At 35.7% G+C, this 20,067-nt stretch overlaps 1 protein-coding gene across 1 annotated transcript in view; it reads right to left on the minus strand.

The window, feature by feature from the left end:
- LOC131162073 (transportin-1) overlaps positions 1-19,477 on the minus strand; it is a 44,788-nt gene extending 25,311 nt beyond the window's left edge. The window contains exons 1-14 of the mRNA XM_058118207.1: positions 18,818-19,477; positions 17,703-17,990; positions 14,820-14,909; positions 14,564-14,641; positions 14,389-14,469; positions 5,328-5,378; positions 5,066-5,151; positions 3,133-3,199; positions 2,974-3,030; positions 2,839-2,868; positions 2,657-2,716; positions 2,378-2,491; positions 1,691-1,804; positions 1,161-1,259 (exon numbers count right to left, since the gene is read on the minus strand). Coding sequence (XP_057974190.1) covers positions 1,161-1,259; positions 1,691-1,804; positions 2,378-2,491; positions 2,657-2,716; positions 2,839-2,868; positions 2,974-3,030; positions 3,133-3,199; positions 5,066-5,151; positions 5,328-5,378; positions 14,389-14,469; positions 14,564-14,641; positions 14,820-14,909; positions 17,703-17,990; positions 18,818-18,994 — 1,392 coding nt within the window. The 5' untranslated portion in view covers positions 18,995-19,477. The remainder of the gene's footprint in view (positions 1-1,160; positions 1,260-1,690; positions 1,805-2,377; positions 2,492-2,656; positions 2,717-2,838; positions 2,869-2,973; positions 3,031-3,132; positions 3,200-5,065; positions 5,152-5,327; positions 5,379-14,388; positions 14,470-14,563; positions 14,642-14,819; positions 14,910-17,702; positions 17,991-18,817) is intronic.
- Between the last annotated feature and the right edge of the window lie 590 nt (positions 19,478-20,067).

Raw genomic sequence — 20,067 nt, forward strand, 5'->3', positions numbered from 1 at the left:
CCCCCCCAAAAAAAAAGTGAGATCATTGTACGCTCTGTGGGGCCAATTTGGTAATTATAAAATGAATATTACCAATGGAAGAATTCTAAGGGACATCACTAATTAAATTAAGACTAAAATAGACTACAATATTAAATTATAATTTCTGCAGAGTCTAGCCATCAAATTCTAAAAAATAACTAGTAACAGCATTAGCAACTAACTGCATACTCATAACATCTGGGACTCCAAATAAGGTCACTTCAGTTCAATACAATAACTACACTTAAACATGTGGTCCAAGTCCCTGCTTGATAACAGATTGCAAAAACAAATCAAGAAGCAAAAATGTTGGAACAAATATAAACCTTATTAAATATCTATTACCCACATTAAGACACTAAAAATTCAGGAAAACAAATGCCCCAATTGCCAATAGATATTTTAATAGAATATAATGCATAAAAAAATTAGCCCATTGCTGACTTAGGTATTGACAGCTTTCAACTACATCATCACTAAAAGTTTGAAATAATTGGTGTTTCCACTTCTGATCTTTTAGGAAAGTACAACATGATTGCAATCTTTATCTTCATAAACATAAGCCAGTGCTCAAATTTCATGTCAAGATAAAAGGAATTTGCAAATGTAAGTTGAAAAATTTAAGGGGGAGAATGCGGTGAGGAGAAGCAGAATAGAAAAGCAAGAGACCGACCTGTTAAAGCTTGATATTACATTGTTGGCCCACAACCTAATAGCTTAAGTTTTTAGGTAAAGTGGTAATCTAACTGGTATCAGAGCTGGATACCAGAAGGTTCTGGGTTCTAGTCTTGTTGCCCGTATTTATTCTGTGGTGTTTAAGAAATTATTGTATTCCCTATAATGGGTGTTATTTATCGTGGGTTTATCTCTCCATGTGCTGTTGGGCTGCACGTGTGGGGGAATGTTAAAGCTAGAGATATACATTGTTGGCCCACAACCTAATAGCTTAAGCTTTTAGGTAAAGTGGTAATATCCTTTCATGCCAAGCTGCAAATAGCTATTTCCACATATAAATCTTTATGATCTCCAGTCCAAACTAATTTTCTACTACAGATTCAAATGCTCTAAAACGGTGAAATGCAACAAAATAAAGGCAAAATGAGAACAAGAAACAACAGGGCAGGAGAATTTACACATACCTGAACAATGAATTTGCTAAAACGAGAGAGTGTCCAACAGGAAATACTCCGTATGAGAGGAAACTTGTCATCTAAAAGAGGGATGAGAAATGCCACAATCTATACAGAAAGCAAAGGAACAGTATAAGACAATTTTAAAAACAGAGAGGACATATTGCAACTGTTGAGCATAACACTACAACACCGCACACCGCTAAACAGGCAGTCCAGTGCATTGATTAAATTTTTTAAAGCATTCCACAGCCAAAAGCAGAGTCACAGAACAAGAAAAACTGATTAGTAAGACACATGAGGCCAAAACTTCAAAAGGATCTTTCGAAGAGAAAGAGAACACACCACATCGCTCCGCACGCCCATTGGGGGGGGGGGGGGGTGGGGAGTATGGTATTGACAATGAAACAATAGCAGACGCAATGTCAAAGACATGTATTTAACAAATTATGACAACATCACTATATCATTACCTGCATATACAGTGTGTAGTCGCACTAATTTCTTAAATTAATCAACACCAGACAACAAAACATTACCTCTGGTAAAAGAGGATAAAGTCCTTTGATGCAACCCTCAGCTATGGCACCAAGGGCTAAAACAGCAGCTTCCCTTTCTTTCCACACTGCATCACCTGCATTAGATAATTTGGCCTGCAGTGCAGAAATTCAAGAAGTGATAATAAATATTTCAAATACACTTAATTGGAATCGGTGTTTGGTACAGCTTTTAATTAGAAGTGATTCTGTGAAAATTATATTTTAGGCTAGCTTTCAACAACTATGTAGGAAAAGAACATTCTTCAAATCAGAAATTAATTTTTAACCAAAATCAATCTTGAAGGAAAGCTCATTCGTAAAGTTTCCATAAAAATTGACTTTAGATGAAAAATCACTTCCCAACTAAATTGTCGCAATGCTAAAGGAGTCCCTTCTACTCCAATATTGCCTGAATGAAGCCTTAAATAGTTGGCACAGATATCCAACTATCACAAAATCAATGAATTGAAGCAACATGCCTAAAACTTATAAGCGGATAAACATCCCAAAAATTAGGGAAGCAAGTTCACTGTAGAGTCCACTAGGACCAATTACTTTCACATTGACACCAGCGACAGTGAAACAAGAAAGGCAGAGAACACGAGGTGAACTGGGAGATCAGCATAGCAGAAACAGCTGAGAACACAATTATTGGGGGAGAGACAGCAAGCAACAAAAGAAGCATACCTGAACTATAGGCATTAATGTTGGAAGAATCTCATCTCCAAATACATTTGAAAACATATCTAAAGCAGCTGCACTACATTTCCGTAAATTCCAGACGTTGACTATGTCATCATCCTGTAATTTCATCATTCCAAAGTAGTAAATTAAAGGAAATTTTAATCAACCTCAATTTTCAAATAGCAATTAAGGAACAGTACATCAGCACTCTAATACTTGGTCCAATTAACTGGACAAACAATTTAAAGAAACAATGAAATTGAAATAATGTAGAAATCATACATCATCTTCTGCATCATCCGAACCATGGAATCGTGATGAATGAAAACGAGGCCTCAGATCCTGTGAGGAGGACAGAGAGAGAACAAAAATAACTACAATTTAATATGGTAATTAGGATACCACAAACCAAAAAAAAAAAAAAAACAATTATTATAACACAGGAATTGAACAGCCAAACCCACCTGATCTCTGTCTGGAAGAGATCCATCCTCCTGCAATTATGTAACATATGAATAATGAGCTGCATCAATCACCTAATCAAAATGAAACATGCAGAGACACACACATACACAAACATAATAACCCATAAAGGATACCTCAGCATCAACAAGTGATTCATCATCTTCAGCATAAACCATGTTTGATAACAAAACCTGCAAAAATTTTCACTGAGCGCATGAGAAACACAGAAAATGACAGTAGATTAAAAACAAAAAAGAGACGTAAAAAGAAGGTCTTTAAAACTTGAGCTATACTGGAATTAACCGCGGCAAGAATTCTTGCAAGTTCTCAGGTGGTAATTGAGCATCACAATAAGCTGACCTGCCAATTATAATCAATATCGAAAAAGGAATAGTTTAAAAGAACTATTTAAAGGCTGAAGATATTAATTGAAAACACCAAAATCCAAAAAAGCATAAATCAAATTTCCCATTGATTTGTCTTATTATTTTATAACAATAAAACAATCTATCTCCTTTTTATTATGAGGAAGCAGGAACATAAAATAGCTATGATATTACAAAAATTTGATAAGCAGTTAAAAAACCATCATTAAATGTCATGGGAATGCAGTGCTCCATAAATATGCACTATATATATCAAAGGCACCATGCCCTACCACCCAAAGAAACATTTAATTTAATAGCCTAATAACATTTTTCAATTAACCCCACACATAGCCCAGAACAACTGAGTTTGATTCCTCATGGGAATAAACCTCTATTCTAGTGATCAAACATAACGAGGGCTACTGCTTTAAGTGTCCTGTAGGCAGCCAGTAAATTAAAGCCAGATCTCTCCATTATTTTATTTTTATTTTTTTAAATCTTATAAATTAGTTCACCAACTTTTAAAAAAATGAACAGACAGAAAAAGAACTAAACAACAAAATTTCATGTGGGAGAGAAGAATATCATACTTGAATGCAATAATTTATTAAAAGCATGTTGACTTATAGAAAATTCTAATAATATACAATTTTTCTAATCATAATCCTTAAACCTAGATCGTAATGAAAAGCAAAGCAACAGAACCATCAAAATCCCTAATACAAGCTCATTAACCACTTTCAAATTCTAGTAGATAGTAATTTTTTAATCTTTATTGTGCCACGTGTTAATAGTTATTAAAACATTTGGTCAAGCATCTAATTGCAAACCAGCCTACTAAGATACATCTCTCAATTCGCAACAGGAAAGATTTATTTCATTTGAGTTTGATTTTGTAAAATGAGTGCTATTAATCCTTCTCATTTCTTAACCACAGAAAAATAGTGGTAAAAAGAGGCCAAAAAATGAGTAGACTGAGAGAGGGTTATCAATAGTACATAACCAGCCTCTATGGACCTCAAGTTTTTTTTTTTTGTGGGGGCATGAGAAGTTCAAACCCTACTGGGTTGGTGGTGCCAGTCAGCTCTCCAATCAATGGGCTGCCCGCAGGCTGCAAATTAGATGTCACCTTTTTTTTGCCAGGCCTCCATAGATGTGTCACTTGATCATGCAGATCTCAACACCTCAGAAATTACTTCATTCTTATTCTTTGAGACGAATTCCATTTTTTCTAAATCTAATTCATCGTCTGTATCACAGTGCAACACAGTTGACTGACTTCAACCATGTGCTGAATAAAAGAGGGTGCAACTGGGGGAAACGGTATAGCAAATAAATCCGACATGGAAGACAAATGATAAACCTCAATTTAATACTTGAATAAGAAAAAGAATAATATTAAAAGATAAATCCCAAGCTTTAAAAAATAATTCCCCCAAACAACAACAAACACTAATCAGACATCACTTTCAATTAAAAAATTGATGAATAGAACTGTTTAAAAGCTATATGATTTCCTCATAGAAAATATTTTAAGCATGAAATTCAGAATGAGATTATTGGGGACCCTTTATCCTTCAATACATATTTTCTGGAACAAGAATAAAAAATCAAGTGATATCGATGTTATCTTTCTGCACGAGTTAGTTGAAAGCAGAAAAACAAAATAGGCCTAGCTACATACCTTCACAAGGTGGTAACAAAAGCTTACGGCCATAAAGAACCAAAATATCACACCAGAAAAGATTCATTTCAGCACAAATTTTTGTTTCACAAGGTTTATAAACTACCATAAAATTATCAAGCTGCCCAATGCCAGCCAAGAAATTCAAACATAAACCTTCCAAAGAAGAATTACCAAAATTCACAGGCTTCAAGAGCCACTTCATCATCAGGATCTTTGTTGACTTGCAATATGTACTCAATCAAATTCTTTAAATGTGGCTGCAGAGCAATGCAAAAAAAAAAACTTATCAGCAAAGAACGAAATAAACACTAAACATTAAAGCATCATGGGAAATGAAACCAGTAACATTTCACAACTATAAACAGAAGGACAGGCAACAATAAATAAATAAAAAATGTGTAAGACTACAATGAAGAAAGAACAAGAAACCAACCTCCAAGAAAGATGGACGAACTTCTATTAGCTGGGAAAAAGCAGAACAAACCTGTCCAACACACAAAATCAGACACAAATGGATGAAGCACTGAATTTTACGCAAAAAAAATTAATTCAATAATCTTCAACAAATATCTTCAGCATAAAATTAAAGCGGTGCAAGCCAAAGAATTAATTTCCTAAACTCCCTGTTGATTATATGTAAAAGAGACCACCGTTGGCTTAGTTGTAAGGGCTTAAGGGTTGTTTGTTTGCACGGAATAGCCTCTTAATAGGGCCGATCCTTGTGCAATCATAATTAAGGGAACCGAACATTATTTGATTACATCTCTGAGAAGCCTCTCAAGACCTTTTATTCGGTCAGCATTTCCCATTCTTATCGTTCAGTCAGCAGCGCCTCTTAAAAAGCCATTTGACAAAATAACATCCATACTCTCCTCTCCCCCTTTCTCCTTCATGAATGATTCATCTCCCACATTCTCCCTCCCTCTCTCTAATAACTGTTGGCATTCCATGAAAAACAACAATAAAATGATGCTGTCATCAGCAATCAACCAGCAAGAAGACAATGCATTTTCGGTGATTGACTAAGAAGAGATGACGCCACTGCCAGCTTGTCCCCTCCCTACCCAATCTCATCTCTCTCCCCCACCAAAGGTTTCTTCTCTCTCCTGCTCTCTCTTCATGTAAGTTGTAACCATGAAGGCATTGACAGTGAGGATGGCTATGGTTCTTAGATTTGACTAAGAAGAGATGACACCCCTGCCAGCTTGTCCTCTCCCTACCCAATCTCATCTCTCTCCCCCACCAAAGGTTTCTTCTCTCTCCTCCTCTCTCTTCATGTAAGTTGTAACCATGAAGGCGTTGACAGTGAGGATGGCTATGGTTCTTAGATCTGGCTCTCTATCCCTCAGATTTCCCTCTCAAAACTTGTTTCCCTTTTAGGTTTTACTAGCAGTGGTGACATAATGGCAAGGCACCAATGCTGACTAGCAATGGTGCCATGTGGCAAAAGGGGAGAGAGGGTTTAAAATTCAAGCAAGAAGAAGAAGATTGATTCAACATTTGTATTTTTCAGCTGGTAAAACAGGCGAGAGGGTTCACTTCAGGGGCTGATCCTCGATCTACGAAATTGAGAAGAGGCTGATTTGTGTTTGATTTTGGTAGAAATTTCAGGTCATTTTTTTTTATTTTTTATTTTTTTGTTAGTTAGAAAGCTTAATATCTTTCATGAATTTTATGGGAATGAGATTCTGAATAAAAGCACTGCAGTACTTTTATTACCCTAGTGCCTAAGAAATCTAGGCCTATCAAGGTAGAGACTATAGACCCATTAGCCTAGCATCCAGTTATTAGATTATCACCAAAGTACTAGCTAATAAGCTGAGTGCGGTGCTTGATAAGACCATTTTAACAGTTCAGAGTGTTTTTGTGGGGAGTAGACAGAAAGTGGACGCCATTTTGATGGCCAATGAGGTGGTGGAGAATATTGGAGGAAGAAGAGGGGAGTCATATTCAAATTGGATGAGAAGGCTTATGAAAGAGTTAATTGGAGTTGTTTGGACAATATTTTTTTGAGGGTTTGGTGAACGGTGGGCACTGTGTTTAATGGGTTGTTTATCCCATGTAGGGTTCTCCCTTGTTGTGAATGGGGAATCTAAGTCTTGGTTCAAGGCTTCTATAGGCATTAGACGAGGAGACCCACTCTCACTGTTTCTGTTGTTCTAGTAGCTGATACGTGGAGTACACTGGTGCATAGGGCTGAAAATCTAGGGCTGGTGAAAGGCTTGAAAGTGGGGAGAGAGGGTGTGGTGGTTTCTCATCTTCAATTTGCAAAGATACTATCTTCTTTCTAGAGGACCATACGCGCTCTTTCAAATGTATTTTGGGTATCATCCATGTTTTTAAGAGGGTGTCGAGGTTGAAAATAAATTTGGGGAAAAGTCGTCTTGCCAATATTAATATAATATGTCTCTTGACCATGTTAGGGAGCAGGCTTCGGAGGTGGGTCTGGTCTTTTAGAGTGGCCCTCGACTTATTTAGGGGTCCCTTTAGGAGGCAATCCTAAATCCATGGATTTTTGGAATCTGGTGGGGGAAAGAGTAGCCAAGAGGTTTGATGGCTGGAAGTGGGCAATTTTTTCCCTTGGGGGCATAAATATTAAATAGCCTCATTTAGGCTTGTTTATCTAACATTCCCCTAAATTATTTGTCAATTTTTAAAATTCCAGTGGGGATTGCAAATAAGATTGAGAAAATAATCAGAGATTTTTTATGGTCAGAAGTTGGGGGTTTCCGGAATCATTTAGTTAGGTGGGAATAGGTTTGCAGGTCTAAAAGGGAGGGAGGGCTAAGTCTTGGAAATTTGGTGTCTAAAAACATTGCCCTCATAGCTAAATGGTTATGGTGTTTCCCCTAAGAAGATTATCCCTTTGGCATAAAGTGATTAAAATAAGCATGGGTTGGATGTGAATGGGTGGGACACCACTATTAGTTTGCTACATTCCTCAGAGAGCCCATAGAAATCTATTTCTCATATTTATCCCTTATTCACTCCTCACATTAATTTTTGTTGTGGGGAGAGATTCTCAGATTTGAAAACTTCCTTGGTTGGGGAATGATGTTCTATCCACATCTTTTCCTCGCCTCTTCCAATTGAGCTCGGGGCAAGATGGTATGATCTCTGTTTTTGTGGTTGATTCAGGTAGCCCACTGGTTTATTGGAACTTTCGTTTCAGAAGATCTCTAAATTATGAGATGATGGAACTTTCCTACTTCTTGTTGTTATTGAATAATAGTTATCTTTCTTCAGATAGGGATACTCAGTCTTGGGCTTTGAATTGTTTGGGGTTTTATTCTTGTAAATTTTTTTCTGAGTTTTTGATCCATTCCAACTCCTGTTTTCCTCTATTTTTTCACGTATTTGGAAAGCTCTCCCCCAAATATTAAGGCTTCCATGTAGCTGATTGTGCTTAACAGAATCAATTCTAATAATCTGTTGCAAATTAGGAGACCTTCAAAGGCCTTATCTCCAAATGTTTGTGTGCTTTGTTATTTGAATTCTGAGTTCGATCCTCACTTGTTCTTACATTGTGATTTTGCTTGGAGCATCTAGAATAATTTATTTGGCGTGTTGGGAGAAGCTTGGGTTTGTCTCATGACGGTGGATGGAACGTTGGTTATCACTTTTGAGGGCTTCAGAAGGAAAAAAGGTAGGACTGCTCTATGGAAATGTGGAATTTTTGCAGGGCTGTGAGGTTTATGGTTGGAGCAAAATGCATGGATTTTTTTCAGGGATAAAATTGAGCAAACAGATGGTTTGGGAGAAGATCCATTATTTGACTTCTTTATGGTGTACTGGCTCTGGTTGCTTTAAGGGAGCAAGCTTTTCGGAAATTCAGTGAGATTGGAGGAATTTTTTGCTTTGATATTTCAAAGTATTTTTGTGTTTATAGTTTCTTTTTCTGGATTTTTCCAGAATTCTTTCGGGAGATGTCTTATTCTCCTCTTTGTAAATTCTTCTCATTCTAATGAAATCTTTTATTTTGCTATCAGGAAAAAAGAAAAAGAAAACGTTGGAGGGAAATATTTTGCAGAAAATATATTAGTCTGATCTTGGATGGAATTACTTATTTTGATTGAAAGTGCTGGAATTGTTGATGAATTTTTTTTTGTGTCTAACTTTGTCCAGAGTTGTTGGTGAATTTTTTTCTGTTTGATTATCAAGGAAATGAAAAGAAAAATAAATAAGTAATTTTTCTCTTATTAGTTCATAATTTTTTTAAACAAGATTAAAATGGGAAAAAGACACATTTCAGATGTTCAAGCAGCACAGTGACCGACCGATTATAAATTATTCACTGTTCAGATTCAGCATAGTTTCTTAAAACCGGCTTTATTACTTCATATAATTCAGTATTCAGAAGTCAATGCTTACTTTTGTAAAACACCATCCATACTCGTGGTTTGAAGGATGGAAGATATAAATTCAAATCCCAATGACAATGGTATCCTATCACTAATTTTAATCCATTGACATTTATCTTAGGCCCCTGGATCTATCCAATCCTCGTCACATAATGTAACTAGGATATGAGTATGGCTCAATTTTTATTATGAGACCCCTGCAAGCACCAAAGTGGCTCCCTTATGGAAGTGCCTAAGGTATGCTTATGGGTATGCCCATCTAGGCTTTAACAATGTTTACCTGGGGTAGGGGCTCCAATGGTTACACCCAAGGATAGTTGCCATGAATCGGTTGCCCATTTTACGTTTTTATTAGGCCAAAAAAAATACAGTAAAGATCTCAAGAAACAATATTTCCCAATTGTACGCAGTATGTTTACACCAAAATATAGCAAGATTGGAAAAAGCAAAAAACACATAGCTACAGTTACTATGTGCCCAATTACAATAGCCTTCACCATTAGGAGGCATTTGGTTCACAGCATGACATTCCCAAGCATTCCAGGGAAATGGGACACCTGCTTGCCTCATGGGAATATTTTTGCTTGGTTTGCACTTTAAGATTCCCAAGAACGTACACGGGATTCCCATGTCCATATTTGGTTCAACATGGGAATCAGCATTCCAAGATGGCATGTGTATAAAATGAAGAACAATTCATTCTCAGCACAAAAACTTACTTAAAATATGTACTTAATCATATACCACAAATTGTCCAAAATTATAAATTTAAAAAAATTCAACAACTAATAATCCAATCAAGAAAGAACTAGGGGCAATACGGTGTCTCTAAGTATTAAGTATTTATTTAACCATTATATTATATAATTAAAACACAATAATAATATTGCTTCTATTTTATTAATAATTAGATATTTTAAATATAATAATAACATGTAATAATACTATATTGATGTCCAGCAGTTAAAAGAGCGAGGGCAATTTGGTCTCAAAAGTGGGATTCCCATGAAACTTACTCAAAGTCCTAGGATGAAAATAGGGCGCTCATGTTTCATGGGAATTTTTCATTCTCAGGAATGTCAAGATGCCAACCACGTCAAATTTTGGAGCCCAAACAAATGTGGGAATGAGATTCCTGAGAATGTTGAAAGAAACCGTAAACCAAACGCTCCTTACACTTTAAATCTATGAAGCATGGACAATGGCACAGGACACAGGTACAATGGATCACCTGATAAGAGGGCACAACAATTTTTTATAAATACAGTATAAAACATCAAAGGTGCATACAAAGTAATAGTTATAATGTTAAATAATATTAATCTAAATATATTATGTATGAAAAACATTAATTTTTTAATATTAATATATTACTTTACATTAGAAAATATTTTATATGAATACGTATGCATCTTCGTATTTCTTTTTATTTTGTAAAATACAAACATTCTCATTATATTACTTTCTGTAGTAAATATCAACAAGTTTAATGTAGATTTGTTTTCAAAAATCCAACACTTTGGCTATTATTTTTTCCATACTTATGACTCTCTAAGGGGGAAAATAATGTCATATTATGTGTGACACATGTCTAAATCATGTGTGACACGTGTCTAAAGCATGTGTTCAAAAAAGTACAAAAGGGGTTTCTCTTTGCCTATCCAAAAAAAGGTCATCTGTCAACTTCTTTACCAATTGGGTACTTAGCAAACAATGGGAAGCTTTTGAAGGATCAATATGGAGTAGTCCGCAATTGGCAACTAGTTATTGACATTAATTAGTAGGTATTAATTTACTATTGCCTTCTCTTTGTTATGTAGGTACCAAAGGAGGAAACTTACCCTTTATCAAGAGTGTCCTTTCAAATCTTATGATCTACTTTCTGTGTCTATTCCCTATTCCTACTTAGCAGCTGGCTAAGATATTGGAAGACACACCCAAAAAAGAAAAAAACTCAAGAAATTTGGGGAAGATAAAGTACCATTTAGTTTGAATGGGGAGTGATTAACGCATGGAGTGAAAAGGCTTGGGTATTAAAGTTAAGGGTATTAAGATCTAAACTCTTTAACAAAGCTTTTTGGAAGCAGAATGGGTGCTTCACGATGCGGAAAGATAAAAATCTCAAGGAGAATTGTGGAAACCAAATATAGGTTGGACGGAAATATTTGAGCTACTAGAGAAGGAAAGGAAGCCCTACAAAATCGGGTAATGGAGATAGACTAGTGAAGGGTGAGAAGTTTTAATGCAATAGTGGGTTGTGTTGTAGCTTTTTGACATGCTAATTAGAGGGGATATCCCCTTGAAAAATGCCCTTACTATAATCTTTGGGCAATTGGATTACCTACGTACATAAAGATGCACTAGACAGTTTTTCATATACTAATGGTGGTCTTGTGAGGAATATAACTTTCAAAAGGCATGCTCAAGATTGGGAAGTTGAGCCAATTAAAAACTTCTTCCAATTTTTGTATGAAAAGATAGTGGATGTGCAAAGGAAGCACATTAGGTGAACATTCACATTAGAAGACAAGTTTAAGGCAAAGTGTCACGGATGTGGAATTCTCAATGGCCAAAAGGTATCACCCTTGCCAAAATCCTCCCAAAGTGTCAAGGAGTCACGCCCATGCAGCGGCAAGACTACACCAAGTCCAGCCCAGCCGTACTCATCCTTATTCAAGAAAACATTCAAGTGTCTAAACTAGTGGTCAAATCTCATGGCTTGACAACCCTTGAACCAACTAAGGTCATCACTAAGGACCTCATACTCGAACGGCAAGGGAAATAACTCACGTTCCACCAATTCTAAGGGTAACTCTCATCTCCTCAGCACAATCGGGGACTCAAATGATACCACCCAATTGTATAGCCGACAACTAAGAAGGGCAGGGCATACATCCAAACCTCTAGACCGGGAGTACTCACACGATCCCATTCACAAATGGATCGTCCATGGGCTCCCAATCCCACATGGATGCCCAAGACAGCCCTCAAGGAATGTCAAGAGCCCGCCCCTTGAGCAATCCTCAAGGTTGCTCACTTAGTACCCATCAAGATGTTGGGGGAGGTAGGACGCTCACCTAGTGTACCCCAAAGAGACATTCTCTGAAGTATTCTCAGTCACTTACGAGTAACCACCAAGGATCTAATGATCATACATCTTAGATTCGAGAACACCACAATCAAAACTATCTGGATCAACCACAACATCACCGAGACATACCAAAACCATCCCCGTGACAACAGCATAGTCGCATCTAGGTTAACCAACCATACCTCCAACTCAATAATCATACATCAAAACCATGTCTTTGGATCACAAAACTCTTAAGACCTTGATAACAACAAAACAACAAAACCAAGCCTTAAGTCCCACTAGGTGGGGTAGGCTATATGAATATTTTTCCGCCAATTTATGCTATCATGGACCATTTCCTTTGACAAATTCAGGGATATTAAATCCTTATTCACAATCTCCCAAGTTATTATAGCTCTACCCCTACCCCTTTTACTGCCCACCACAGTAACTAACTCACTCTTCCTCGTTGGCGCACTATGTAGCCTACGTTGCAAGTGTCCATACTATCTGAGTCGTCCCTCCCTTGTCTTATCTTCAATAGGAGCAACACCTAACTTACCACGAATACATTCATTCCTTAATTTATCCTTCAATGTTATACTACTCATCCATCTAAGCAATCTCATCACAGCAACTTTTAATTTTTGGATATTATGTTTCTTCGTTGCCCAACATTCTAATCCATATAGCATAACTGATCTTATAGTTGTCCTATAAACTTCCCTTTTAATTTTAAGGGTATTCTACGATCACAGAGCACACTTGAAGCACTTCTCCATTTTACCCAACCTGCTTTAACTCTATGCATTACATCATCTTCAATTTCTCCTTCAACTTGCATAATAGATCCAAGGTATCGAAATCTACAAGTGTTATTTATTTCTTCATCATCAAGTTTAACTTTGTCTCCAATATTCCTCCTACCATTACTAAAATTAAATTTCATATATTTTGTCTTATTTCTACTTATCCTAAAGTCTCTGGATTCTAAAGTTTCTCTCCATAATTCTAACTCGGCCTCTACTCTGTCCCTAGTTTCATCAATTAATACAATATAATCTGCAAACAACATACACCATGGAACCTCCTTTTGAATACTCTTAGTCAGTTGGTCCATCACTAAAGCAAAAAGATAAGGGCTCAAAGCAAATCCTTGATGTACACCTATAGTAAATCTTATTATGGGAAGATTCAAAAAATGATACAGGGTAGTCTAAATTCCCCTGGAAATTTGTCTAGAAAGCTACAAGTCCTAGTAAACTCATTTTCCCTGCTTACAAAGCATCTAGAGGTAGGATTCTAACCATTGACAATCTTCAAAAACAAGGAGGAATGGTGGGGGGATCATGTCAAATAGGTGCTACTATCTGTGTAAGAGAGAGGCTGAGTCAGTAGACTGTATTCTTCTACATTGGAGTAAGGAGCTGTGTGAAGTACCTCTTGTGAGGATAGGTTTGTCTTTGTCATGATAGTCAAAAGATGAAGTCAATCATGAGTTGGGTCTGTTGGGTGTTATTGTTTGTACAGTGAGAAAGAAACTTATTGATATTGGACAATCCAATGGATATTGGATAGATTGAAACTTCATTCTTTTTTATCCACCAAAAAAAAAAAGTTAGAAATATTCGAGCTCCATCACATAAAAGGATTTAAATAGCTGGACAAATAGAGGATAAAGGCCTAGTTATTGTTATTTTGTAGTTTTTTGCATGCATTTTACATAAATGCATGCACATATACACATGCATAAATACATGCACACATGCCTTTATATGTATATATCTGTGTGTGTGTGTGTGTGTGTGTGTATTATATGTAACTCAAAGATGATTAGATTACCATTATCAATAATAGAAGTCCAAGAAAAAACCATAGCAATTAGTGTACAACCGCCAAATGATTAAAATACATCCATCAACACGATGATCAAAAAATGAAGAGAAAATAGTGCCTATTAAGTATAGGAATTTTTTTCATTTACTATATATCGTAAATGTGCGGTTGGTCATCAATTGCATATTTTCCATCATACAATGGGAAAATAAGAAAATACTCACCAACTTTCGCACCTCTGCAACAGGGTCATTAGCAAGAACAAACAAACCTTGGAGGTATTGATCCATTGATACATATAGAGCCTACGAAAAAAAAAAAAAAAAAATCACCAACTTTAGACACTGTGGAGTTATGGGAGAGGTTCCAACAACATGTATATATTGTGGGTATACTTACAGCTGGCATCAACATAATATATTGATTTACAGACCCCAAGGACAGCTTTCTCAGTGTAGCATGTGGTGACTGGAAAAACTGTTGGTAAAAATAATTCAGGATGGAGGAATAAAGCAGCCATCAACGAAGTTAAACAATTGTATCCATTAAAACCTAATGGATGATCACACAATTTTGAATTCATTTGAGTTGCAAGCAGAAGAGTATTTGTTAACAGCTAAAGTCATGCAAAAGCAGGCAGAAATAGTAAGGTTACCCGATATAATCTAGGAAGGAAAATGTTGATGGGCCGCTCTGCAAGTCCAGGCACATCTGAATCCAGCACTTGAGGAATATCTTCACAGATCTGGCTTACAACACATGATAGTGTGTAAAAATGAGAAATGAAAACTTAAATCCATGCCTTTCCAATATACAGCTACATTAGTATTAGTAATATTTTGGATAAAAGATGAAAGAGATAACGACAGGAAAAGGATAAGGCATCCTCCTACTCATAAAAAATATCATAAAACAAAAAACAAAGAAAACTGACTGCAACAAAGCCTTCCAATCCCACTGAAAAAATCAGTACATTGTGCTCCTTCAAAGGCTCCGATGCAGAAACACATAAAGAGGCAAGAAAAACAATCTTTTTCAAAAAACAGACAAATAGACATACATTGACACTTGAAGATCCTGGCATTCCCACCACCATGGCCAACAAATGCATCACCATTTGATAAATTTTACAAAATAAGGATTCCAAAAAGAATTAAATAAAAATAAAGGATCCTACAAGATTCATTTCAATAATCCTGCATAAGAAAAATAGCAAATGCAAAATCAGCATCACAGTTATCAGAAACAACCTTTAGATTCTAGGAAAAGGTGGAGTTTCTATCGGGAGAAAGAGCAGCCAAAAACACACATATGAAATTAGTAACACAAGAAGTCATATCTTGTAGACTAATGGGGTATGCATCTGTCAAAGATAATGGGAATGCAACCACCGACCAACCACATGACATTTAGGATATGCAAGCATGTGGAAAATTATGATGCCAACATGTGGACAAATGGAGATAATGATAGGTAGTTGCTTAAGCCAACAACATGGAGTTGATAAACCATATTAACTTAAACTTTCTTCACCAATATATGGAGACTAATCCCTCTATTTTTTATGGATCGCTTGCGCAGCTAGTTTCCTACACGCATAAGTTAGGTTGGTTAGCAAGAGGATATTGAATTACTTCAGAGTTAAGGCAACTCCAGCCTAGCAATGCAGAGAAAGATAAATTTCTAGGCCTCAAAACAACCGTCTGTTTTTGCAATGCATGGTGATTGGAAATCTCAACATAACAGTAGGGCTAATAGTAGTGCCTCCTGTTTCTCATAATCACTGTCACTGTGAGCACTTTTTTGGTTTATAAGTAAGTCATTTTCCTCTATTTTAACTTAATTATATGTGTTAAGACCCCATTTGGGAAAACTTTTAAAAAAAGTTCTTATAGCACCCATCACCAAGTACTTCTATAAAAATGTGTTGTTTGGCTTGCACTGAAAAAAAAAAAAAATGCTCATGTAAATGTACAAACACTTATTTAAGAAGAAGAAAAGTGATTTCAAGAAGCAATGAAGAATGGCTTTTTGGCCACTTATAAGAGGCACTGTAGCAAGCAATGGCATAATTGTGATTCCGATGAAATTTAAAGGTAATTTTGTAAATTTGCAATACTTCCTCTCTTCCTCTCTCCCTCTCTCCATGCTGCTGTGTGCTCAACCGCTGCCACTGTCTCCTCTGTTACCACCATCTCCAACCTCCTCCTCCTTCTCTGTGCCACTGTCATCTTGTCCTCCTCATGCTGCCATCATCTTCTCCTCCTCTCGCTCTCTCTGCTACAAGCACGATGATGCAACGTCCATCGGCAACACTATTACACCTCTGTCAACAGCACCTTCGGCAACATGAATACTGCTCAGGACCACGAAATCATGTGCACAAGGGGAAGCATGTTTACTTTGACAGTTTGACTTGCAAATTAGGTTTTGATTTTCATATTGGAGATTGGGGGAAGAGGGATTTTCTTTGATTTGCATTTAATTTTCTTTGATTGGGGGAAGAGTGAGGCGGGCGTTTTGATTTGCATTGTCACAGGACCTCCCAGTCCCAAGAAAACCCTTCTCCCACCCCTCAAAACAAATCTTGGATTTTTATAATTATTAAAAAATATTATATAAATTATAATATTTAATATATTATTACTAATTACAAATATGTTATATTATAAATATGTTATTAAAAATGATAATTATATTAATAAGAAAATTATTAATTAAAAAAATGTTAATTTAATTAATGATATTACCATTACATAGTTAATAACTGTACATTTTCTATTACGTTCATAATATATAACTCATTAAAAAATAATTATAGATTTATATTGATGAAATTGTTAGCTTTTCTAATAGTAATATTATTAAAAAATTTAATAATTGATTTATATAGATTAAATTGTTAACTTATTTAATAGTAATATTATTAAACAATTTAATAATCTTATATTATTTTGTTATAGATTAAAATATATTAATTTTTTTTAAATATAATAATAACATTATTATAATAGATTCACACGGCACTTATAATAAAAGTGAGTATTCAAACACCACTTATTTAATCAAAACTTATAATCAATACCTTTATTTATACACAACCAAATAGAACTAAAGGCTTTCCAGCACTTTTTCCAAAAAAACAGTTCTCCATAAGCGGATCCAAAACAACCCCTTAACCTAATTGCATATTTTTCCACATTCAATGATAACTTTAGACACTGCAATATGTCCTGACCAAGAATGAGTTGAGGTGCCACATGGACTTAGTTATATTTGTTTTTTACTAGTTTCATATTTCTCCACGTCCAATGATAACTTTAGACACTGCTAAGCCCAGACCAAAATACTGACATTTCTCAGTTGAGGGGCTGAATTAGTACAGCAAGATGGAAAAGAATACAGTTTCAAAAAATATAAATCTTCCCTCTAAAAACTTTGCAAAGCAATTAATAGTGCCTTCAGTCCATTGTAATTATTAAATGCACTTGCATAGTTCATGAAACTGCAATCGATGAACTAGAAAGGCAAAACGTACCTTGGACAAAGCATCCATGGCACCTTCCATATGATTCAACTCATTACTGTCCAAGCAGTTGACAAGGGTTTGCAACAGCTCTGGCCATCCAAAAACTCCACCCAATTGAACAATAACACTTATAATAGTCCCCACTGTAGACCTGATATGCTTGTCTGAGGCTCCTATATAAGGCAACAACTCTGATTTTATATATTGCTGGTATGCAGGGGACATAGATTTGAACGCAGTTCTGAGGTTATTTTTCAGAAGTAGACCAGCTGCTTGTCTAATCTCCACTGATTTTCCCTATTAAAGAGTTATGGGAAAAGGTCATCAAATAATCAGCATTAAAAAAAAATAGAGTTCCAACAGAATATATAGAGTATAAATATTCATAATACACCTTTCTGAAATGAACAATTCCCCCACTGAACACAAACAAAATAAAATAAAATAAAATAAAAATATAGAAAAACAAAGAATGCACGTACCTGCAAGCAAGTTGATTCTACTAGAAAAATTAACATTTAGCTACCAGATTACTATGTCAAAATATGGAATTATGCTATCACAAGTACAAAGAGTCCTGGTAACGGAAAGTGCAAATAAATTATAACCAATAGGAGTGATTTGAAATTCTCATAATTTTCAACAACCTTTATAGTCGGAAGTAGAAGTGAAAATGTGAGAATATATCCATAAACACCCAGTTGTTTACTTGTATTGAAATGTCTGTTACTAAAAATGTTTTAGCTGCTCAATATAAAAGTGACTGCAGCAGAAAAAGGTCAAATATAAACCTGCATCAGAAAAGGGTCATAACAAAAGCTTATCTTATGCCTAGATGAACATTAAAATATACATTAAATACCCAATTTTTCCGTAATTTCATGGAACAAATATATTATGTTCAAACAATCAATTCCATTAATGCTATCCAACCATTAACCGGTTCTCATCCAAAAAAAAAACCAACACATCACAAGATTCTCAACTTCGACAGGCACAAAAACCTACCCAAACTGTACCAAACAACAAAATCACACCCTTCTTCTGTTAAAAAACAAGGAATCCTAGTTTGAAATTTAAAATAAAAAAAAAAAAACCACACGCACACACACAGAATCGTGTACCTCAGCACGAGTGAGGATGAAAGCAAGGTAGTTGTTGAAATCGGGGAACTGAGAGAAGTGCTGCAGCTGCTGCCAAATTTGAGACTTGTCGGAGGCTGGAGATATATGTTGTTCGAGCACGGCACAGATCTCGTTGACCCCATTCTCCTGGGGCTGCCAGGTGGCAGTCGCCGCCATAGCTAGCGTTTTCAGGCGTCGATAGAGAAGATTTTGAAGGGAATTTGAGTCTCAAAGTTGGAGAAGGTCGAGAGGTTTTGGTGAGAGAGTTAGTTGGGGTTAGGCCGGGGGAACGACGTGCGTGGTTTAACAGAAATTTGATAACTCAATGACGGGAATATAACAGGCCAACAGAGGTTAGATCATTCAAAATTCATACTCACAGTAAAGAAAAAAGAAATGAAATCTTGAAACCAATATGAAATGGGGAAAAACCTCAATCCAAGAGAGGCCACTAAGATTACAGGTGAGGGAGAACCTCTCTTCAAGAAGGTTCTGAGCCCCTAATCCTTCAATGGAGGTCGATGACGGAAGGGACGAGTCGCGGAGGTCGATTGGGCAGTGGAAGAGAACTAGGGTTTTGACGTTTGGTTCGTTTTGGATCAGGGAAGCAGAAAGCAGTCGAGCTGCGTTGCGGCTAGACGACTGAATATGAGCCGCTCCGCTTAGCTAGAAAACAAAAACAAATTTAAAAAAAAAAAAATGTGAAAATAGCTTCTTCTCTTTTTAGTTTTAAAATTAACTACAAAAATATTGTCTTATTTAAACTTTTTTAGTTCTAACATAGGAAATAAATTCATTTAAAATTATTAATATCAATTTTGAATTAAAATGTATTCATCTTGTATGAAAATATTTTTTAATTACTAAGTTGGATGGTCCATTTTTACCCAAATCCTTTTTAAGCTTGAATTTTCTATTTTTTCAATTTGTTTATTTTTTTTTTACTTATTCTAACATATTAAGTTGAGTGCTTTTTCAGGATTTTTTAACTCATTTTTTTTAAATTGCAACAAAATTGAGTATTTTATATTTCTTTTTTATTTTCTTAAAATAAGTTATAGGTTAATTTTTTATTTTTAAAAATTTGATTTTGATGTGCTATTTGTAAAATTTTAACCTCATTCTTAAAAATTAAAAAATTGGCAAAATTTTGAAATTTTTCTTTCCTTTTGGTGATGCACTAAACGACGATCTTGTTTTCTTAAATGTTTTGTGCTCAATCCCTTGCCTCTGACCTTACTGAATAGCAA

The sequence above is a fragment of the Malania oleifera genome, chromosome 8, assembly GCF_029873635.1.
Source record: "Malania oleifera isolate guangnan ecotype guangnan chromosome 8, ASM2987363v1, whole genome shotgun sequence".
Classification (NCBI taxonomy): Eukaryota; Viridiplantae; Streptophyta; class Magnoliopsida; order Santalales; family Ximeniaceae; genus Malania; species Malania oleifera.